The sequence below is a fragment of the Athene noctua genome, chromosome 8 (genome assembly GCF_965140245.1).
Source record: "Athene noctua chromosome 8, bAthNoc1.hap1.1, whole genome shotgun sequence".
Lineage (NCBI taxonomy): Eukaryota > Metazoa > Chordata > Aves > Strigiformes > Strigidae > Athene > Athene noctua.
Genome location: NC_134044.1, coordinates 10,279,209 through 10,303,051, shown reverse-complemented (window position 1 = coordinate 10,303,051; position 23,843 = coordinate 10,279,209). Strand labels below are relative to the sequence as shown.

Genomic DNA, 23,843 nt, shown 5'->3' with positions numbered 1-23,843 from the left:
ATTGCTAGGAATTAAAACGGACTTACATGTAAATTGCATACACCTACAGTAAGGGAATAGTTCAGAGGGAGCTCTGGCTAAAAATTTATGTTGCTTTGGTGGTGGTGGGCTCAGTATCTATCTGGCTCATACAGCTGGTTACAGCTTTTGATTCTTGCTAGGCAACTGCAGTGCTCATGCTTGGAAGAAGCTAGGGCCCAGTGGAAGGTTTTTCTTGGAAGCTGGAGTTACTTGAATTGCTTAATCGCAAGCATGCATGAGAGAGCATGCTTTTGTAGTAATTGGGGGGAAATCCAGCCTAATCATCAAAACACTCCCAGTTAGTTGGTCTGTTAACTGGATTCAACTGTTCTTTAGGGTCAAAGGTTTTATACATGGTAAGACAGAGAAAAGAGGGATTAATCATCACTATCTGTAAAGTGCTGCTGGATGCAGTCATCTTTGAGTGCCTCTGGGCATCCTCCCAATCGACTATGACATAATTTACAAATCATGTTTTACATCAAAGTACTAGCCTGTAAGTACTGTGTAATTCAGTGCACCTATACTAACATAAACAACTTCTGAATAAGCAGAGAGTGATATAAAGAATTGCCTCTCTTTAGCTTTGGAGAGCAGGTAGCATGAAGTAGCCAATTGCCTACATAGGAATTAAAAACTAACTGTAAATTAGAATTATGAAAATATATTTTTTCTTAAAGTAAATAGCTAAAGTGAATAGGACAAGAGGTAATGGCCTCAAGTTGTGCCGGGGAAGGTTTAGACTGGATATTAGGAAGCATTTCTCTACAGACAGGTTGTTAGGTGTTGGAATGGGCTGCCCAGGGAGGTGGTGGAGTCCCCATCCCTGGAGGGGTTTAAGAGTCGGGTTGACATAGAACTGAGTGATATGGTGTAATTGGGAACTGTTAGTGTTACATTAATGGTTGCACTGAATGATCTTCAAGGTATTTTCCAACCTAGATGATTCTGTGTGTAAAAATGAGAAAGCTGAATATGTGTGACCTTGTATGTGTTCAGGTATGTCTCCTCTGTGATGGTTAAAATGCTGGGGTGGGAGAAGACTAGAAAGAGATGAAAATAAAGATGTTGGCATTCTACAGCTGTAGCTACACAGATGTTTAGGCTGGCATGCTGTGGAAAAAAGCTATCCTGTGTTCTGGTTCTTCCTGTCTCATCTTTAGTACTAGAATGTAGTTCACTACTAAACTACATTAATACTTCTGCAAGCACAGAGGAGGTCACTGCTGAAGTTGGAGCCAGTGATCATGGACAGGAAGAGGATGGGGCAATTTTAGTGGCAATGCTAGTGTGAGCTAGAACTTTCTCGAGTTATTTGTCATGGCCTTGAAATACACTTAAGTGCTAACTGAAATGCTTTATTTATTCTTTAGCACCTCTTGTTGAGCAGTGTCTGTGGAAACACATGAGTTTTTTGGCAGCTACTGTATCTTGTCTGTGGTCTAGTGTTCACCTTTAATAGCCAGCAAGATGCTTTTGCTTATATTTCCAGGCTGAAATCAGGAGGTGACTCATGCTGTGATCTGATAAATATGCCACAAAGTGGTTTAAGTATGAAAGCATATTCATCTTGTAGATTGATCTCCCTGTGGTGGAAATCTCAGTTTTGCCGACCATATTCGGCAACATGATGCAAACCATGTGCTTCAGGCAGCCTCCTGTTCTCTTCCTGGGCTTTAGAAACAGTGGCTTGAAGTTTTTTGGTATCTTGGAATCATGAGAGCAATTATGGAAGGCATCGAGACTGATTACCAGAGTTCTGAACTGCAGACCTCTACTCAAGGCTGTGTCTATATAGTGGCCTCAGCATGCAGGTAGTAACTCTTTGTTTGTGAGAAAGATCAGTTGCCAACAGACTGTAAGCTGCAGTTGTAATTCACACTGGGGTCTTCAGCAGCAATACTGAGAAATGTTGGTATGTCTTAGCTCTCTTAGTTCAGTTGATGTGCAGATGGTATGAATGCAAGTTCATCAGCTATGTAGCTTTGACCAAGCTTTGTTTTCTTCTTAAATGCTTTTCTTCATTAACAACTTGATCTTTAAATGTCTATTCCTGCAGAAGGGCATGCTGTGGTATTTAGTGATGGTCCTCACTGCTTCTGAGATGTTTGTCATCTGGTCTCAACCGCAAGCTTCTGTTGGCCAAAGGTTGTGAGTGGTTTCTGAGGTTTCTTGATTTAACAGGAGAGGAGCAGTCTCTGTAATTGGCTCTGACCTGTTGCAGGTAGAAAAACAAAAGGAGAACTGAACATACCTCTTAACTTTTCATCTTCCATTCTGTTATCTTACTTTACATCCTTAAGCAGTCTAAGAAATCCTCCATAGAAGTTGGTGGGTTTGTTAGCTATATGTCTTCATCTTGCTATATACCTTCCTCTTCAAAAGGAGTAGTTCATGTAGCTTTCTCAGGAATGAAACAAGCTTGAGGCCTCCAGCTGCTCTGGCAGCTCAGTTTAAGAGGCTGCTTTCCCAGCTAATTGCTTACTTCCTCTGCTGAGGTTTGTCATCTGTGTTACAGAAATAGCAGTGGACTGTGTGGACGCTTCTCAGCCAACGCAGCTCACAACTCAGCCTACAAACTTTCAATCTGAACTGAATCAGATGGTTTAATATACTAGGTCATGACCTGCTCTTGCAGGATTCTGGTGCATAGTTCATACTCAGTTGTCCCCTTTTTTCTAAGGAAATTTAGGTCTTGCCTTTCCAGAAACCTGTAGTAAAACCAGTGGGATTAATTGGAGGTGAGGTCAGATTAATCAAAAGAGCATGTTTTCTTAAATACAGGTCTTCTAAATAGACGTTAATTCTCCTATTAAGTGGTTAATGTAAGTCTTCCCGCAGGTGACTGAGGACACGTCTATACTGTTAGGGTTCCCAGCACAATGCTTCATTCCTGTTTCTTACAGGGTGTGATTCCTGCATCCTCACAGCATTTGTGACTTCTGATGCTTTTGTGATTGGCCAGTTCTGCTGCTGAAGCTGGGGCAGGAGGGAAGGTAAATGTAAGTAAATGCCTATATGCTGTAAAGGAAAAAGCAAATATCCCTATCCTTTGTGGGTAGCCTTTAAGTAGTTCTGAAATGGCTAAAAAGAGGCCACTAGAAAACTAGTATCTGATGTTTCTGTGAGCTTAAGTCTGTTTCAATGCTGCTGTCCTAGAGACAGAAAATCAATATGCTATTTTCACCTTTAATATTAAATAACTTTAATCCTTGGCTACATCCTTAAAGAGTTGCATTTGTATATAATATTTCAGATGACAACAGGGTTTCTGAATTCACTTGCAAATAGGATTATTAATGTTATACAATATGATTAATAAATAAAGATTAGTTGCCTATCACTCTGCAGATCTCCAACTAGAAGTGAAGTAAATGGTTAGATCAGTGTTCCTGATCTCTCCAAGTGTATTTTGTGAGATGGTAGCATTCCCTAGATACAAATGCTTTAAGTTACAGGTCTTGGATATCAATGAGTCTGTGTAAGTACAAGTTCTTATTATAAACAGAGAATACTGGAGTTGTTCCAATTTATTTTTATGGTGAAATGAGTGTATCAAATACGACTCTAACTTTACAGAACTGCCAACACTGTTATCCTCCTCTTACAAGAGGTAAGGCTATGATAATGTTAAAATTTAGTAATACTTAATTACTTGCGTTATTTTAAGTGGGGGTTTCTTAAAGGCGACTTGGAGGATTGAGACCCTGTCTCTTGTTACTAATTGGGCATCTCTAACCAAAACATGCATAGGCTTTGGTTAGATATCATGTGGCTGATATGTCCTGCCATCTCTCTTGGGTTCTCAGGAGTGTAAAAATGTTATTGCAACATAAAGCCCCACCATTTTCAGTTGTGCTGTAAACCCACACTGAACCATAGGGTATAGAATGACAGAAACTAGGCTTTATAGGGTGTTGTTTAATAGGAAATACAAGTATTTCTTTTGTAGAGTAAACAAAATCTAGAAGATGTGGAATCTGAAGGCATCTTGAAGGCATCATCTGTCTTCTACTCTGCAGCAATTCACTTCCCTTGTCTACTGAAGTTTTCACTATTGGTTTGAGGTCTCAATTCTATGTCTTTAGCTTTTGTTATTTTTTACAAAGATTTTCTTCTTTCCTTGACAGCTTTCTAGGTTTGAGTGTTAAAGATACTAGTATCTTGAACCTTCTGAAGAAGGATGTGTACTGGGAAGTTCTTGATGTTTAGTCTGCTCCAAATACAGTTCTCCACACAGAGGGGCCATGGAGTCATCTTAAGGCTATTTCTATTCTCTCAGCCTGGTATGTGCAGGAGATAGGGCATGTGTTACTGGCCAGCAGATTAAAATTTACTTGGAGAGAGAAGGAGCAAGTTTCAGTCTGCTCTACAAGGGTGTAGAGATGTGAGTCTGGGTATCAGGTGAGTCCTGCAACAGGTGAAAATGAATGAGGGTATTGGGTTTCCCTTAATATTCTTCAAGGAAGAGCAACAGATCAAACACTGAAGCAGAAGTGGGGGTTAAGGTGAAGGTGGTGCTAAGGTACATGACACCAGCCACTGTTAGTCCAGGACCTCGTGGAGTTACTTCATAAATCTGTACTTAAGCAGCCCATTACTAAAGAGTTAATACCCTGTACCTTGTTAATGGGAGCTTACAATCCTGTAGGTTTGCCTTTGGCTCTCAGTGAACCTGTGCTTGCATAGTGAGCATTGCTAATGTGTATATTGTGGTTCCATAAGGCTTTTCTTCCACAAAAACTTAAAATGGGAGCCTGGGGTATGGATCTGCTGCTAAATTTTAGGCAAATGCTTTAGTCATTGAACCATTGTTCCCTCTACTGGGGTGAATCCAGAGCGAGAGGGTATAGCCTCACTGCCATGTTGAGAAACACCTGTTCTTTGTCTTTTTGGGAAACTGGTTCTGCAGCATTAGTCATGATGGGCTGACTGTCCCATGCTGTTTCTTCATTATGTTAAAATAACTACATTGCATAAAGAACTTAAGATCAACAAAACCACTTCTTTAATAAAGGGACACCAGTAAATTAAAAACATAATTCTCTTTAATCTTCCTGATACTGTAAGACTTGATAATAGATCTTAGACATGGCTGTGGAAACTCTTCTTTAAGTACAGGAGTAAGTAACACATAGAAACTTTAACAGTAGTTATTGAGCCTGCTGTAATGAGATAATGCAGATAAAATTTGGGAATGGTGGTGGAACGGTAAAGTCCCATAATTTTCTCTGTAAGGCCCCTGGTCTGTGATACCAGCAAACTGTATTTGCTTCATGAAGCAGAGCTAAAGTTGGCTTTCTTGATTATGTATAAATGAGGAATGGAAGTAAAAGCAAATGATACATAAATGTGTACCTGTGTTCTTGAAACTCTGAATAGTGCTTGTGTAATCATAGTATGGTTACAATGGAGTGGTGAGATCAAAAGCTGTCTCTAGTCAACTTTACGAAGACCAATTCCACATCACGCAGTGAACTACCATGAAATGCTGTAGAAGACAGGTACTGGTGAGAAAATCAGTCTGGCTTATGAACTGGAGGCACTAGTCATGAGGCTACAGAAGGCTTTAAATGGAGCTAGCTTGTCTCTGGCCTTCATGCTAAAGAAACTCCCAGGAAGTGTTCGTCAGGACTCTTCATAAAGAAGTGCTAAACTCTTAACTTTCTGCTCCTGTGGGAGCTGTGCTTGGACAAAGAGGTGGTTCCTATCTGGGGCCAGCCAGTTATACAAGCTCTGCTGGGAAATTCCCCCTTGGCAGAGGAGGCTGGTTGGACACAAAGGGAGGTGTTCCAGGTGGAGATGGTCCATCTTGAAACAAACACAAATGCACTATCAAATGGAGAGAATTGGAAATAGCAGAGAAAGGATTAAGGTTGAGAGGAAAGCCTCAGATGCAGTACCATGCTTTTAGTAGTTGTGTGCAGTGTTGACTGTAGTGCCTGAAGTCAGACTGCTATCTTAACATACAAAATGTTTTTAAAAAAACCTTGCAGTTTATGTCTGTGTACAAGTTACATCTATCACTTGCTGACAGTAATTTACTCCTTTTCAGAGCAATGCCAGTACTGAGCTGTTTAAAGGTGTTTAAAAGCTAGCAATTATCCTTTCTTAGTAATACTCTGCATATACTAAAGTTTCCAGCTATTGAGTAATAAATATCTATTTTGTTGTATTCATTTTTTCATGTGATCTGATATGTTGATACAATGTGGCTTGTATTTTTGTATCGGTGTGGATGTCTGGGATTTTCCCCTGCTTCTTCAAAGTAGGAAGCACTGGAAAGAGTTGTTAGGTGAAAGGGAGAAGCCAACATTCAGGATGTACCAGAAAATGTGGAGGAAGATGAAACATTTCAGTTCTGTTGTGTGGAAGAAGCCACTTCTGAACTCACCTGTATTCAGACTGTAGGTCCTGCTGCTCTGAACCCGAAAACAGGTTTAGGAGTAGGAGAGGCCAAGCAGCATGGTAGGAGAGGATACTGAAGCTGAAAGCTTTGGGATATAAGAGGCTTAGGCAAAAGGGGAATTGCTAACACCCCGAGAGGGAGAAGAGAAGCCTACCAACAGGCTTAAGTGTGTCAATATGTTGCCAAGTGTGCATCATCTGAAAAGCAAGACCCAGCATGTGACCTTCCCATTGCAACCAGAGTGGTCTCATCGCTTTGGAGAAACAATTGCTGTGTGCTCAGCCAGCTCCTTAAATGACTATTAACAAGTTTGGTTGAGTATTTATTCAGTCCTGCTGGAGAGAGTTACTTAAATGCCTGAAGTGAAACTACTTTCTTTGAGCTCACAAGTCAGCTGAAATAAGACTTCTAAATTAGTAGCACAGATGGCACTGAGGAGGAAACATCAACATCTCAAACTTGGAGAAGTTGCTGAATGTTTGTCCCAGGCTGAGTTTCTCTGGGCCCACAGGCTGCCCAGTGCCTGCCATGTGGGCTCAGGGGCTCTGAGCTTTTTTAGGCTCAATACAGTGAGATGAGCAATGCTGTAAGACTCTGCTTTTTAGTTTTACTCTGTTTTAGCTGTGCTTGCTGTTGCGTTGGTTACATTTAGTCATAAAAGTAAAGTCTGGTGTCTAAACTCCCTTATGCTTGATATATCTTTAAAGGAACTGCAGAATCCACCTTGCAGCTGCAAGAATGAGCCTTTTGGGTTATACCTTATTGCTGTTGAAGTCGGGCTTCAAAATGAACACTTGGAGGTGTCTCGTAGGATGCTAACATACATACAGTACTTAGTGCAGTTGGTACAGATAGCTGAAAGTCTATGTACAGTTCACTATTTCTTCCTCAATTCACTTACCTGTCCCAGAGAGTCTGAAGAACACTGTTAATTTTAAATCTGGGTATTTTTTCAGCTCATGTTTTTGCCTCTGATCTTGAACCAAACTAACTTCTCTTACTCTTGGGAAGAGTGCAGCAGCTCCGTCTGGCTCTCTGAAAACAGTCCTTCCTAATCTAGTTCTTCCCTGTAGGAGGATCTCAATGCTCAGCAGCTTTTTGTGCCTGGGGTTGAAGGTGGAACTTTTTCCTGTTCCAACAAATGCTTTTCTAGACCCATATCAAACAGTCTGTATTGTATGAAGCATTCTGCAAATGCAGGCCCAAAGTATCATGTCCTCTTTGTTGACATAAATACTTCCATAATTAATTCAGCCAGAAACTTAAACTATGCATTATGTGGGTGATCTGAATAGCTGAGCCTAGTGAGAGTTGAGTATGCTGCCTAGTATGCATGAGGGTTAGTGTTTGCAACACTGGCTAGAGGCTGAGATTGGTAGCCTAAAGACATTTCATCGTCTGTCATGAGAGAAAACAAAACAGTGCAGATATGGCATGCTGCAGTGTTCTTTTCCTGCCTTCCCTAGAGCTCTGTGCCTGACTGGACTACTTGTCTAAAAACGTGCAGTGGCTTAAACTAGGCTCTGCAGTTAGATACAGGTAGTAACTACTAATTTAGCATGGTTTACAGGACTGGCTATGGTGCTGTTCTGTAAGGCAGGTAGAGTAATGGAGTTCTCTGTATGCTTGTGGTAGGCAAGGCATCCCTCATACAGCTGGATGCATAACACTGTTACTTGTTTTGTTCAGAAACTTTAACATTAGGGTTAAGAACTGCATTCACATAACATAATTTGTTCTTTTTTGGTTTTTCTTACTCTCTAGATGCATTTCTCTGGGTCACTGGTATTTCTGTTGTCTGTTTAGAAGTTTAAGTTGTGGGATGTTGTCCTTCAAGTTCTCAATCTAAGAAGTAGGCAGCCTACCTTGAAGAGGGATTTTTTTTTTAGTCCAGCATCTTTCAAAAGCCCACATTTATGTAAATGAATTTCCCTATACACCTTCCTCCTTCTCAGTTAACTTTGTAAAAATATAAAGGTCATAGGCAAAGAAATGCCTATCTTGTATTTTTGTTTGGCTTTCTGAAGCATTAGATTCACATTTAATTATCACTAAGTTTCTAGCTTCAGCATTATGAAAGCTTGTTGAAAGCTCGTTGGTATTCTGTATAGCAGGTCAACTGTTTTCCATCCTACACATCCTACATCCTTTTGGATTTTTTCTCCTTGCACTGTACTTAAGCTGTTTCTTTCAGGATATGCAAATATACTTCTTGTTACTGAACTGCCTAGAAGTTGAATATACTGAAAACCATGCCAGAAGTATTAATAACATGAATGCCACTTCTGCTCAAAGATGAAATTAGCTTCTCGGTTAGCTGGTTAAGCTACACAGTGGGCATGGCAAGGCCAAGAAGTGACTGCTCTGTAACTAATGCTGAAAAGAGGTTTTACTCTTCTTCTGTGCTCAGAGCACTGCACAACGTTGTTTTACTTACTGAGTTGGTATCTGCTAGAGATAGTGCTCTAAAATGAAGACCAACCTGCCTTAATGGTGTAGGAGGAGGGAGAGGTTAGGCAAGCATGGAGACATCTGGGGAAACTAGGTGCAGGAGGTGACAGGTTTTCTCTGAAACAAAGGCAAAACCAAAACCCTGCAGCAGTGGCCTTGGGAGCAGAGTTGGGTTGTTTTGACAAGGCTTCACACATGTGTCACAGTGAAAATGCAAGGCTGTTGGTAGCTGTCACCCTGAGTCTGACAGGGGCTGTCACCAGCCAAGTAGAAATATATTGTGGTAAAGGCAAAGAAGAGAGATGTCTGACTTCAGTTAGACTTGTGCAGATGCAGTACATAAATGACAATGAAACATTGTTTTATTTGGTTTCAAAAATGTGTGGCTCCTGTCTTTGTCCTCCTGATATACTTCTGGCAATGTAATACGTAAAGGGTAGATAGGCTCAAAGTAGCCCGACCTCTTCTGGTTTGCCACCTGAATCAAGTAAAGCTGCCTTGATCCGAAGTGGGGTTTTCAAATGACAGCTGAGATTGTGCTCTATGATTGTGTTGTCTGTCACTATCCCTGGTCTCCATCACTATATGGGACAGGCTGTATTGCACCAACATTAACTATTTGCTTGCTTGTAAGAGCATCTATTAAGAATCTCTAATAGTTATAGGGGTTTGTGTTTGCTTGTTTGGTGGTGTTTTTTTGTCAAGGTACTAGGTAAAGGTAAGAGCCTGATTAATATTGGGATTAAGAGTTTTTGCTTAAACTGCCCTTTGAGTCTCTGGGTAGGGGGAAGAGATGGTCACCAAACCACTTAAACCCAAAACCTTGCTTCTCTTTGAGTGGCAAGCCACACTTGCCTCCTTGCAAGGCAGCATTGCTGTTGGTGTAGAGCTGCTGCCTGGGAGAGAGGGAAGCCTTCTCCCAAGAACAAAACTAGAGATTTTTTTGGGTGGTTGGCTTGTGCTAGTATTAAAGACCAGTTAAGAATATTCCTTAACACTTTTAATTTTACAAAAAGTACCAGGTTGACTTTCTCTGTCAGGCTGCTGGTCCTCCCCATGACTGCTTCCTGCTGTAGCCAGTGGTGTGGGATGCAGGACAAATGTAGGAAGTGACTCATGTAACCTGCTCCAAGCGAGTCAGATGGCGTTTGGGTTTTCCTCCTGCAGGTCTCAGCTGCAGCCAGCCAAATCCAGTCTAGTTTTCAGGCTAAACTTGAGTAGTGCCAGGTGATGGCTGGTATGGAGCTTCTTTGGAAGGAATGGTACTTCAGTGACTCCAGAACTGCTTGGGGGATTAGTAGGTTGATGGGAAGGACTTAATTAGGGGGCGGGCTGTTAATCTGCTTTGTAGGACAGCATTTTCACTTTTTCTTGCATAACTTAAATTAGTCTGACAGGTTCCTCTGGTCACAGCTATACTAACAGTTGGGTTGGGGGGAGAAAGATGTCTCACCTCCTGTGTTATTTCATGTTCTGTATTTGGTTTATTCTGTGCTGTAATGGCAAACTTTGACACAGCCAATTCTGTCCCCTGAAATGGCATAGAAAGTGGAAATGCTGTATTTGTTACTTTCAAGTGTTTTAGCAGAGTTAAAGTACATGCTATTAAAAGATGATTAAATGAATCTGTACAAACACCAGCTGGTTTTCTGGTAATCAAGTGCTCCGGCATGGTTTGAACTTGCAGCGTAGGTAGGCTGTGCAATGGCAGAGCTCCTGGGTGCAGTACGCCCTTTCGGGTGTGTGGGAGGTGGCTGTGAATAACGCCTCAGCCGAAAGGCGCTCCCTGCCTCAGCGCCGTGTCTCGGCGGGCCTCCAGCTCGGGGGCTGCTGGAGCCAGAAGAGCAAGTGTGCAATGCTGAGCAGAGGGCTCAAGGGGAGGAGACACCTGGGTTTTGGTTTTTTGCATGTGGTATGCAAATGACACTTTAATCAGTTGTATACCTTCTGCAGCCTGATCAGCCTTGGATGAGCTAGGGAGCTAATTGACTCCTCAGTGTGTTCGAGAGACTAACACCCAACTGTGTTCTTGGAGCACCAAAGTTAGTGCGGGGGGAACAGGCTTGCCTCTTGGTCTGAAAATGGAAGTCAGGACTCCTGAACCATGCAACTGAAATGTCTTAAAATAAAAATGCTGTGATTGAACTTCTCAAAGGTGAGCAGGGAGCCTGTTTTCATGAAATGGAGATTATTGCATGACTATTCCTCTTAAGTAGCTGTTTGCCCTAACAGAAAGGATTTCATATGTATGTCCATGAGGAGGAAATACAGCCTAGCACTTACAGTACCCAGTATTTAAGATTTGGGCTTGGTTCTCTAATGTGTTGCTGAGAGGTCCTGAACAAACTGTTGCTTATGCCTCAGTTCCGTAGGAGGTCATGGTTATAATGATACTGAATCCTGTTAGGTGTTAGAACTGCAGATGAAGATTGGCCCGTTTTGAGCATGAACTTCCTTCTGTACTAGTTAGCTGCTGTATTTTCTTAAGTGGAAAAGTAGAAGTTAAAATCCAATCTTAATCTTGCATTGTAAACTTGTAAAAGTCTTCCTCTATATTCCCATAATGGCAAATGCCAGTTATGCAGCTCTTATTATTATAGGCAGGTATAAATCCCCACAACAGAAGCTCTGTTTGCACATGTACACATGCTTCTGTTCACAGCAGAAAATGATCATAAAATGTACAGTGCATCACATTTTGGTGGGCGAGGACCATACCACAAAGGTTCTCAGCACTAAGTTATCCTAAAGGGCAGTTTAAATAGAATGCTCCATTTAACTGAAACAGAAAACTAACTGGACTTGTGTGTGGTGGGAGGTAGTCTCCCAACTTGGTGACTTTTGTCCTGCTATATAGCCACTGATACCTAGCTATTTTATGGTTATCTCTGCTTCTGGAAACTCCTAGACCTAAAATACTGGTAGCAGTAACAGGCAAGTCTCTCTCTCACCCAGACTTGCCTGCTCTTTGGGTAAATAAGAATTGAAGTTGAAAATAGAAGTGCGGTACTTGTGAAAGCTGACTTAACTTTCCCCCCTTATTCTCTTACAGGTATCTCCAACCAGAAATCATGAACTGGCACTTACCACTTCTCTTTGTTCTTGGGACTTTAACATCTGTATGTTCCCAGTTCAGTTTTTATCCTCTGGAGGAACTTAGCTCTGATGTTGGAATCCAGGTCTTCAATCAGATAGTGAAAGCTAAGCCTCAGGACAACGTTGTTGTTTCTCCTCATGGGATTGCATCTGTCCTGGGGGTGTTGCAGCTGGGTGCTGATGGCAAGACAAAGAAGCAGCTGACAACCATGATGAGATACAGTGTAAATGGTCAGTGATTCCTTAGGTGGTTTTGGGTGTGTTTTGTCAGAATCTTAATGCTGTTTTGAGATGGCTTTCAAAGTGTGGTAGATGGCATCATATGCCAATTAACTCTGTTTACCAAAGCACAAAATGGACACACTTGAAGTTAATTGGCAATTTGAGTATGGACATGTATGTATACTTGGACTGGCTTATAAGCAACTTTGTTAATGACTTCAGGGCCCTGGCTAGAACTGCCTTTGTCCTTGCAAAATTGGTTTCCCAGAATAGTGTGGAGGGCAGTCCAGTGCTAGCACTGTGCGGGAAGGCTGCAAGTACCCCATTTCAGGTTGTACTGAACAGCCTTTAATGTGCCACTCCTTAGATAACAGGGCAACAGAATATTTCTCATATCTACATTGAAAGCAATACAAACTCTAATTATACAACTGATACTTCCAGTTTGATGTTCTTCAGCTTTGTTCATTTGTGTTTCTGCTGTCAGGATCCTTCAATCTGTAGTTCTTGTAGTGCCCTCTTCTTGAAACAGCTGATTCTGCTTGTCTCTGTGCCTGACACTGCATGCATCTGTGTTTATATTCCTCTGCCAATGTCTGCCCCTCAAGAGGGTGTAGGCTGAAGGTTCTTGCTGCTTTACTTTGCATGCTGAGTATTTTTGTGAGTGTTTGCCAGCAAGACTTAACGTCTTAGTGCCAGCATTCTGCCTTCCTTCCAGGAATAGGAAACACTCCAAGAGGTAAGTGCACATTTAAATCTTGAGCAGTATTGCCATATAACGTGTTATCCTGTCTTCATTTGCTTTGCTGTTTTGGTTCTGGGTTTAAAGTACAGCAAAATGATTTTTTCAGCTTAAGATCTAAATGTTGTAGCTTGAAATCTCCTTATGAGATAATCAACTTTAGGAACATTGGAATACTCAAAATATAAGTCTTCGCAAAAATTTTGAAACATTGTATCACCTGGTATTATTTGGCCTGCAGACTTTCTTATCATAACTGAGACAGAGGTTCTCAAACTCTCCTTAGAAGGTAGCCAGTACCTTGTTACAGACTTGTTATGGGATGCTACCTATCTCTTTGCACAGATCTCTTCTGCTCTTACTCATGATTGCCTTACAGTCCTTTGGCAACTACAGCAACTGCTTCTTTGGAAAGGTAACAGTTGGAAAGTATTTAATTTATCTTTAGCTGTCTTTTAATGCAATTTAGCAGCTGGAAGCAAAGAGGAGAGCCAGCATCATGAGACCAGCCAGCTCTCCCCGGACCACCAGCAAGTGCTCCGTGGACCACCAGTGGTCCACAGAATACAGTTTGAGAACCTCTGTTATGGTATGTTCTCCAAAAGAATTTGCCCATAATATTGGAGAGTGAACATGTAGAAATTCGTACAAATGGTACTGCTAAAGGTATTCATGATACATGAAACAGCAAAGCCATCTGAGGCTTTTTCTTATGTGCAGCTAAGAGAATAACTGAACTAATTTATTCCCTTCTTATATCAAGTTTGTCTGCATAAGGAAGCAGTGTGGAAATGTTTCTGCCTAAATTGTACTGGGAAACAGAGGGAACCCATTAATAACTGCTGTAAAAAAACAGCCACCCAAGGATCCTGTTCAGTATCATGGTTGAACACAAAGTTTCTTGCCTGACAGTAGCTTCCCTGTGCAGACAAGCACTCATTCATAAGCCATAACAACAGGGAGAACTGGGTATGGTGAACATAGCAGTTCTTCTGTGCTGCCATATGCCTTCTCTCATGTACAGTGAAGGAGCTAGCAAGCACTTAACACGAGCTGCTTTCAGGTCCTGAGGGTGGTCTTAACTGTAAGCACTGGAACCTACTGCTTTCCCCTTTTTTCTTTTTTTAAAGGCAACTTCATGTGTTAAGGGGTTGACTCCTGATTGTAGCTGATTTAGGCCAGGACTTAGTCTTTAAGGAGACTAAAACTTGACTTAAACCTTATTAAGGAAAGCTGTTAGAATTTCTATATCCTCCAGTAAATGGAAAGGAAGGATGGTGAGAAAACAACTTTTGCATTCAGAGGTTCAAGACTGCCTGCATAATCCTGTAGACCTGTTGGCTCTGAGCAGACTAAGCCTCTAACTTTCTTTGTCACTGTCACAGAACTGACAGGTGGCCTGGACTTCTGTGATATGAAATACATTTTGGAACAGTCTGTTCTGCAGAAGAGCATGGTCAGTAGCTCCACACTAAGAGCCGAATCTGATTATCCCCAGCACTGTGTGTATCACTGAGCAGACAGCTAGAGGGGTAGCAGGCATCAGAGTGAAGGTCATGGGTTTTTCTGGGAAACAGTAATGCTCTTCAGATGAGAGGTCAGAAATAGGTATTTTGGAAGATGTCTCAGACTGCTTGCTTTGGTCTCCTTTCTAGTCCAGCAGTTAACGTCTGACCTTTCATGTTGTTAATAGTTGCATATAAAGTAACTGTTCATCATCTTATTCTAAATTAAACTTGCTGTTCTTTTCAACTAGGAGTTGGTAAAGCCTTAAAGAAGATAAACAGGCTCATAGTCTCAAAAAAGAATAAAGACATTGTTACAATTGCTAATGCAGTGTTTGCAAAGAGTGGCTTTAAAATGGAAGTGCCTTTTGTTACAAGGAACAAAGAGGTGTTTCAGTGCAGTGTCAAGAGCGTGGACTTTGAGGACCCAAATGCAGCATGTGATTCCATCAACCAGTGGGTGAAAAACGAAACAAGGGGTGAGTATTGGCGAGGGCTTTTTGTGCATGGCATGGTGGTGTCTGAGACCTCTCTGGTTTGCATGGGGATACTGGGGAAAGATGAGGAGGTAGACAAAAGCTCTGCCTCACAGCTGAAAACTGGTTTTAAGCTGTCAGTGTGATGTTTTAGAGCTGGTGGACCAGAAATCAGCAGTCTCACTGCCCCAGCAGGTGTGTCTGTCTGGTGGCCTTAAAGGATGCATATAGTGTGTGTGTCCATCTGTCTGTTGGATATGGGGAACTTCTACTGTCCTTTGCCTTCATACAACTGCTGAGAAATCCAAGCAGTGTTCCCTTGGAGCTATGCTTTCTCAAACATAAAAGATGCTTTCAAGCAACTCGGAGGTTTGACTCTGTAAACCAGACTTGTGGAAAGCTGTAGAGCAGTTCAGCTTCTGTTTTTACTGCTCTAAACTCTTGCAAGGTATTGCCACATTCTTGGGAGTCATGTTTAGTTGGAGGATTTTTAATCCTGCATTAACAGAACTCCTTATGATTCAAGACTCTTGACATCTAGTTGTCAAGTTTATATATGCTAAAGCCAGAGATCATGTTTTGCAACATATTTGTAGTCTAGGTGAACTATGTGTTTGGTATCTCATGGAGTTAAAACCAGTGCCTCCTGCATGTGAGGAGTGTGTTAATGATGTTGGATGTGGTATTTGTGAAATAAGGCTGTCAGATTCTTTCTCTACCACATCACCAGTTTTGCATAGCAATGTTGCAGACAGTGTGATGGGGAAGTGCTTCAGCTGAAACTTGCCACTCTAACATAGTCTTAGATCTGCTCATATGCTGCCAAGGGTAAGGCCCTGTTAGTTGTAACATCAGTCTATTGATTAGCAAGACACGTTTGCTTTCTAATTATCCCAAAGGCTTGCTTACTTTTTGGCAAAGAATACCATTGGCTTTATGAACCTCAAATGTATTGCCCCATGGGGAGCTGACACACTTGCAGATCAGGAGGCCTGAAGTAATGTGCTTCAGGCTCTTAATGAGCAGTTGGCCAGCATTATGACAACAAATACTCACTCAGACTTTATTTCTTCTAGGTATGATTGATCAGGTTATAGCTCCAGATTATATTGATGGCAGTTTGACCAGACTGGTTCTAGTCAATGCTGTGTATTTCAAGGGCTTATGGAAATCACGGTTTCGACCTGAAAATACAAAGAAACGTCCATTTTATGGAGCTGATGGGAAGACCTACCAAGTTCCTATGCTGTCCCAATTATCTATCTTCCGCTGTGGTAAGCTCAGTAAATTCCACTACCACCCATAATTACTGTAAAATTTGCTCATTTCCTTGAAACTGAAACAAGAGTTTGCTGTGTGTGGTGTTTACTGGTGTTGCTCACTGTAGCTGATGTAGGAGGCTTTGTGTTACAGAAGCATCTTACCTTGCTGACATGTGAATGAGCTTGCTGTGCAAAGTATTTATTGAACCTCAAGTAACTATTACTCTGACAGAGTACTTGCCTTATCCTGTTGTGCTTAAAAAGGAAAATCTGAAGTACCCAAACTGAGAACTTTGCATTTTACTTAAGGATTTCTTCTTACTGCAAGGCTTATTTTTTTTAAGGGGTGAGAATAAAGGAAAACTGCTAATAGAAACAGAACCCTGAGGTTTGTCTTGCAATGAGCTGTATATGAAGGAAAGATTGGAGTAGAATCAATCTATATGTTATTGTATAATAAATAAATGGAGATTGCATAGTCCCCAGCCCTGTGGGAGGCAGGGGAGCACAGGGTTAGTATGTTGGCTACATCTCCCAAGGTGTGAAGCTGCTCTTCAAATTCAAATTGAGTCACAAGTGAAAAGAAGTTCAGCAGGTTCAACTAGACTTCTGTCTGAGACTCTTGAAGCTGACAACCATCTCCATACCAGTATGTACTTGAGAGCTTCAGTATTGCAGCTCTGTGGGGATTTTATTGGTCAGAGTTAAACTGAAGCTTTAGTAAAAGAATGTCTTCTGTTGCATCCTTTGAAGAAGAGAGCAGTGCTGCCTACAACTCACTTCCATGTGTGCTAAATACAGTCTGAGAAATAGGCCTGAGAATACAGCTTGCTATAAATCCAAAAACCAAGACCAACTGTGCCTTTAAATGCCTAGTTTTACTGTCAGTAGTGCTCAACTAATACTGCTAGCATCCTATTAAACAGCCGTAACTTTCTGTTCTAATCCCATGTATTAGAGAAGATTTAATGTAATACTTTGAGAACTGCTGCAAGTGTGAGTTGCGGGAGGTGGGGAAGCCTACTGCAGTGTATGCTACTTATCTGTAGAGTTTGAAAGAAGTTCACTGTTAAGACAGGCTTTAGCAAGACTTATCTTAAAGGATTTTCACTTTTGATTCTGACACTGGTTAAAAACTCCATTATGTTGGCCTATGTTTAAGCTAGAAAAACTATTGAGACTAGAAACGAACAAGAGGAATATTGACAAGTTAAGACTCGTTTTAGTTTGGGTATCTCTGGATATCCTAACACAGGGCTTCTATCTTATTTATGCTTGTAAAGGGATCTTTAAAAGTTTAAATTTCTTAAGCATCTTAAATGTCATCAGTTGACTGAACTCCCCTGCTGTTTGATATGCCTCAGTAGTAATGATAGTAGCATGTAGCAGATCAGGAAAGTAGTATGTCACTGTTGGACAGTTTAACTTTGTTATTGTTCTGTAGCTGACTTTATGCAAGTGGTATATTGATCTGTAGGCTCTAGTTTGAGAACCACTGTCATAATAAAAGGAAATAATCAAACTGCCAAGCCTGACAAAATTACTGCAAAATAAGTGCAGTACTACCAGTTTTCTAGCAATGTGAGCTCAGTCAAGGCAGGTTGCATGGCCCTGGCAACAAGATTAAATTTCTAAGGAAGATGTCAATTTTCAGCTTGGGCTGACAAGTGCAGATGTACATGAAGAAAGGGGAAGGCTAATAAGATCTTATTGCTATCCAAAAACTTTCCCAGAAACTCCATCTGTAGTTAAACTGACAAGTTTTCACTTGAAACTGCTATAAAAAGCATTTACTTTCCAGTCACATGCCAAAAATCCTGCAGGAACCAAAGGGAACTTGGAGGAGAGGGTTGCTTGAAGACAGCCAGCCTTCCTAGCACTTGCTGTAACTCATGCAGGCATTGCTATTACACTCCTTGTCTAATTGCCCTCCTGCACTGCCTCAAAGTGGCTGCTCTCTGCTCCTTGAAGGACTTAAGACTGCTTCCTAATGAGATCCTTATTAAGCAAGAAAATTAAGTAAATGCAGCAGACTACTTCAAACAGGAGCTCTTCCAATAACTCTTGAAGGAAAAAGAGCTTGTCTACAAATCTTTTCAGTTTGGAAAGATAGTCTGCTGCTTTTTCTTGCCTTTTGTTTCTCAGGGCTCTGGTGCTGGTACAGCTGAGATCTGAAGTAGATATTTAGCTGATTCACAGACCTGGTGACTTCTAACATAGCTGGCTTGCCACTCTGGACAGATGAGGTTTGTCTGGGAAACAGTATGCATATCAAGCTCAAATGAGTATTTGCTTTACGGTGTCATCCTGTCTGTGCTTTTTGTCAAACTAGCATCTGTACAGAGCGTAGGCCACTTTTGAAGGGTTGCCTAGCAGGAAGACAGGCAGTCTGTGACCTTTTTAGAATCAGTTTTAGCATGTGGTCAAAGCTTTCCTAGCAGACTCCTACAGCAGTAGGTCTCTAAAGGTAGAATAGAGATTTAAGGCTGTAAGAATTATGGCTCATTAGCTTTGCTTATGTTTTTAGGCACTACAAGTACTCCAAATGAGCTGTGGTATAATATCATTGAGTTGCCATACCACGGTGAAATGATAAGCATGTTGATTGCTCTGCCTACTGAAAGCACAACACCGCTCTCCGCTATCATTCCTCACATCAGCACAAAAACAATAGGAAGCTGGATGACAACTATGGTAGCAAAAAGGGTGCAGGTTATTTTACCCAAGTAAGTACTAATACAATACTATTTCTCATCTGGGGTCTGTTTCAGGGGTCATACACGTATATCTCCTCTGGTACAGGAGGAGTGCTTAAGGCAACTCCTGCACAATACTGATGCATTCTCTTTTTTTTTTTCTTGTTCCAACTAGGTTTACAGCAGTAGCAGAAACAGACTTAAAGGACCCTCTGAAAGCACTTGGTATTACAGATATGTTTGACCAGTCAAAGGCAAACTTTGCAAAAATAACAAGTAAGTTATTTTTTGAGTCCATGATGGTCCTCATTCATAGTTTCTGGCACTGAATGAAGTGCTGTTTTGCCAATACAGTTGTCTTTTTGCCTTGGATAAATGTTACCATGACATTGGAGCTAAGTTCTATTTTGTAGTCAGCCAAGCATGGCTGCTTGCTTCTATTGAATGCTGCAGTGGCTTTTCCCCCACCTTGTCTTGCAGTAAATCACGTTGCTCAGGTTCTTAAGATGTGATATTACAACCTGAGGGTCTCAAGCATTGTCTAAAATCTATGACAGGACTTCTAATGGTACCATATCTTGACTGTAACAAATCCTGCAACTGCAGTATTTAACTGTTTTCGCTGAAGTATGTGTTTAATGACTTGAGCTGTAGGAAAGATCAAGGATTAAATTCCCAGTTCAAGGGACTGGACCAAACCAGAGCTGTAAATATTAGTATATGAAAATGAGGTGTAGACATTTTTGAACTTGTGGCTCTTAAACATCATCTTATTTCTGTTCTGTGCTTCCATTAAACTCTTGATTAGCTTCTACAGAGAGATCTAACAAAAAAGCCTGCCTTGTGCTGGCTTAATCTGAAAACAAATTCCTGTGTTTCACTGAAAGCAGGTGCCTTGCTAAGTGCTTTTTTTTCCCCCCTGACACTGAGATAAATGGAGAGTGTAAATTAAATTCAGATAGCATTTTTTTGTCACTTGTTTAATTAAAACTAAAAATGCAAGCAAACACTTCTAACTTAAACCATCAAATAAGAAGACCTAGTAAACGGGGAAGATGGAAGAGTAAGATAGGGTATTCCCTATTTCTTGTAATTACTAACGTAGTGACTGTATTCAAAAATATTACCACCAGTGTTCTTTGCTGTGACTTCAGGATTTCAGCAGGAATGTAGCAGCCTTTGTTCTTAGCCATGCTAGCATAGCTGCTAGCTACAAGGTACTTCAGGACTGAAAATGTTGTTCTTCTTGGGTTTTTCAGGAACAGAAGGTCTTCATGTATCTCATGTTCTGCAGAAGACAAAAATTGAAGTTAGTGAAGATGGAACCAAAGCTTCTGCAGCAACAAGTAAGGAACTGTACTGATAACTGTCAGACTTGGGGAAAACTATATTAGAAGGCTATAACACTAAGCAAAGATAGCCTACTTTGAGACCATTGTGGGAACTTGCTCTTGACTTAAGGTCAGATCAGTTGATGGATTTTATGTAATTTCTCAGGAAAATCCCAACTTGCCAGTATTGATCAGACCATTGTTATACTCTAAAATATAAACAGGCTTACTTCTAGATAAGTGTCTTCTAATAGCTAACACTTTGGCCACCAGTGTAATATTCCTGGCTATCCAGGTGGCAAAGTTGAATAAGCTACTACATACTTTGGGTGACAACCCAAGACTTTGAGCTTTCTGTGGGTTTTGTGTTGTCTCTTTAATAATGGTTCCTATAAGAATAGCATGTGACATGGGTGACTTTGAATGTCCAGGTTGGGAGGTTTTAGGCATTTATCTCTACCTGTACAAGCTTCTAGTATACACTAGGAAACTTCACTTTGATAGAGTATTTAATGTGTTGTGATACTTGCTTTGTCTAACTTTAAGCCTTATCTTTCTTGCAAGCTGCAATTTTAATAGCCAGGTCATCCCCTCCTTGGTTCATAGTAGACAGGCCATTTGTATTTTTCATCCGGCACAATCCTACCGGTAAGCAGCATTTGTATGTACTTTTTTTTACTTCGAAGTTGAATATTGGTTATGGAATAGAGACAAAAGAAGTCTGGAGCTAATAAATAACTATTGCTTTAAAAACCCCAAAACCCTCTAAGTGTATTTATGCCTCTAATATTATTAGATTATTTTATTTGGAATACAACTCAAAATATGAAAAATGAGTATTGGCTGTCAAGTTAACAGGAACAAGCATGGCAGGTTCATGGGTCGAAAAGAGCAGTCTTTAATACTCATAGTGCCCCTGAGTGGAGAAGGAATAATTCTGTTACCAATAATGAATTGGTGAATAGGACACAGCTTTCTGATGGACACTAAAATAGTGCTAGGGCAAAGGCTAGAATACGGGCTTCAGGGATCTAGAGTGTTGCTCCAGCCTGCTGTGACCTGAAGTGAGTGTTAAAACATGATTGTGGTTTCCTTGCAGTATGGGTTGACTTGTCTAGAGCAGAGCTGCTCCAGTTACTTTGAATAACTCACCTGCTTCTTGCAGTGACATGTGGATGATAGATATAGTAGTTACTAGGGAACAAGATGCAGCTGTGAGCATCAGGGGAAGAGTAAGCTCCTGGCAGCAGTCCCCATTCCAGTGCTCCACAGAGCATCAACAGAACTGTGTGTGTCTAGAAATGAGCTGGCCACCTATCTAAGCATATGTTTCCCTGGGCTCATGAGCTTGGGGGAGGCTAGACAAGACACTAACAAGGTGGTTCATCTGTGCTCTGTGGACTTTGTTCTTTCATGGAAAAGTTTTAACTGTATTTACAGACTATGGTAATCCTTGTTTTCATTTCATCCCTTAGGTACAATCTTGTTTATGGGACAAATAAACAAACCTTGAATGTGGGAAAGACTTCTACAAGAAATAAACAGACTCATGTGACACATCCCTGTCCTGTTAAATATTTTGTACACTACTCTTTGACTTCACTCAAGAGCTAGTTTTAACCACTGACTAGGTTTTGAAACAGGAGTCAATATAGTTCTGGCTTTGTGGAGAAAAAAAAGCAGATTGAAAACTACAGTATCTCTTCAAAATGTCTAAAAGATTCTCTAAACTACTGAATGGTTACCTATGCTAACAAACTTCTGAGCTTTTTCTGTATCTACTAAGAATTTTGTGTATGACTTTTGTGAGAGGGTTTTAACAAAGAATGATAAACATTTCTATTAATGTTGGTTTCTTCTTGTGTGTGGAAAAGGTCTAATTTTGTAGATAACACCTATCAAGATTGCTTTTGGTTCTTGAGTATCTTGGTACCTGGGTATTCTTGGTAGAAATAGATTAAAAGTTCTAGCAATTTTTATTTTATATAGTGCATGTATCACTGAGTTTTAAAACTAATGTGGTGTTAGATACACATCACATTGTCCTGTCTTATTGTAATGTAAACTTGTCATTGCTAGTATACACTTTCTATTGGATTTAAATTTTATATTTGTTTTTGTACAAAGGAAAAATAAAATGCATTATGAACAGTCAGAGTTGTGGATGATGGATATGTTGATGGATGTTTGGGTCCAGAGCCCTGTGAAGTACTTGTTTGAGACTCTTTTCTAAGGGAGGTGCAAGAAGGGTGGTCTTGAGATTTTGTTGTGTGGGGTTTTTGTTTACTGCCTGGTGCTGATTACCTCTTCTGCTGAGGTTATTCTGATGTGGATGAATTATCGATAGGTTCAGGGCAAACTCTTTGTATTTGCTATGCCTGAATTACTGCTAAAACTGTCATGTGAAGACATCTCAATGCACCTTTGGGGCCTTTCCTCCTGCTCCTTATGGTGTTGGTTATATGCACATTTGCTTGTCTTCAGCCCCTTGCAGGACTCTTAAGTGCAAAACTTCAAAAGACAAACAGTAAATCCCTTTGGCTTGTTTACAGATGGTTCTTTGTTTACAGCATGTTGCACTGCTCCTGTGGCAACCAAGGGATTTGGATGGGGAAGGTAAATCTTTGATACTAACTGCTTCTCTTAAGGGCACACTTGCAGTGAGAGGAGGCTGGCTGATGATGGTCCGTGGGGAGAAATTCCTGCAGTGTTAGAGAGACTTAGCCCTGGTGTAAGTAGATGGCTGTTGCATGTATCCACAAACTGGAGGATGAATGAGCATTGAGCCTCTCTGTCTGGTGAGAATACACGATGAAGTGAAAATTCTTCTAGCAGAAAATACCTGAATGTGTCATGGATGGCCAGTACCCCTGTACAAAAGCCAGGATGAGATCTCATAACATACTGCCACAGATAATGCACGAGTACTAACTTAGTGTAAGGGTGAGGGGAGTAACAAAACAGCTCTATAGGAAGAATGTCTGGCTCTGACTCCTGGCCTTTCTTTTCCTGCTTGAGTTGATTACTGCAAACATCAAGAAGAATGTTTGGCTAGCTGTCTTTTATGGGATGTATTAGCTGCCTACCACCAAATCCTTATCAGCTGTGAGAACTGTTCGTGCTGTATCCTTTCTGGTGTGGCTGCATGCTGAGGGCTCTCTCCTGCACTCTGATCCAAAGAGGTGAATGGAGGAATTAGTGTGATCTGGTTCTCTTCCTGTCTCATTGAAGAGAAAGTGAGCCATGCAGGCAGAAAAATCTACAAACAAAAAACCCCCAAAGAACTTGAAGTGTGTGACTAATGTAACTAAAGGTTCTAGTGCTGTGGATTTAAATAACTAAAAGATTCTGGTGCTGAGTAGGAAAGCTTTCCTGGCTAGCCTAGCCAGTCTTGTCTTCAACTCATTGCATCTCATGGAGGTAAGGAGCAAAAGTAATAACAGAATTGTTACTGAGTTTTGTACAGTTACAGTGACACTTGCATTGGTTTGACTTGCACCTAGCTTGAATATGATTTCCTCCTACAAAAATAGAGAAATGTTGCCTTGCAGAAACAATAGAGCTAGGACCTGAGCTGGACTTCATAGGGCGTGATATATGTAAGAAGTGACTACTTGGGGCTCTGGAGCAGT

General features: G+C 40.9%; 1 protein-coding gene across 3 annotated transcripts; it reads left to right on the top strand.

Moving 5' to 3' along the window:
- The first annotated feature begins 2,950 nt into the window (after positions 1 to 2,950).
- Positions 2,951 to 22,366, top strand: SERPINE2 (serpin family E member 2). 3 transcript variants are annotated; one of them, XM_074912509.1, is made up of 11 exons: positions 2,951 to 3,023; positions 11,934 to 12,208; positions 12,918 to 12,938; positions 13,411 to 13,530; positions 14,698 to 14,925; positions 15,999 to 16,196; positions 18,712 to 18,910; positions 19,056 to 19,156; positions 20,140 to 20,226; positions 20,776 to 20,859; positions 21,687 to 22,366. In XM_074912509.1, coding segments are annotated over exons 1-11 (1,353 nt in total). In that variant the 5' UTR covers positions 2,951 to 3,021; the 3' UTR covers positions 21,725 to 22,366. The 3 variants fall into 3 exon arrangements, with proteins under 3 accessions (XP_074768610.1, XP_074768611.1, XP_074768612.1); XM_074912510.1 differs by lacking the exons at positions 12,918 to 12,938; positions 13,411 to 13,530 and having other exon boundaries at positions 3,003 to 3,023; XM_074912511.1 differs by lacking the exons at positions 2,951 to 3,023; positions 12,918 to 12,938; positions 13,411 to 13,530.
- Positions 22,367 to 23,843: the final 1,477 nt, after the last annotated feature.

Excerpts from the sequence above, each read along its gene's own strand:
- SERPINE2 (XM_074912509.1), top strand. Across the intron at positions 18,911-19,055 it reads GTGCAGGTTATTTTACCCAA|GTTTACAGCAGTAGCAGAAA; the intron begins GTAAGTACTAAT and ends TGTTCCAACTAG. Across the intron at positions 20,227-20,775 it reads CAAAGCTTCTGCAGCAACAA|CTGCAATTTTAATAGCCAGG; the intron begins GTAAGGAACTGT and ends CTTTCTTGCAAG.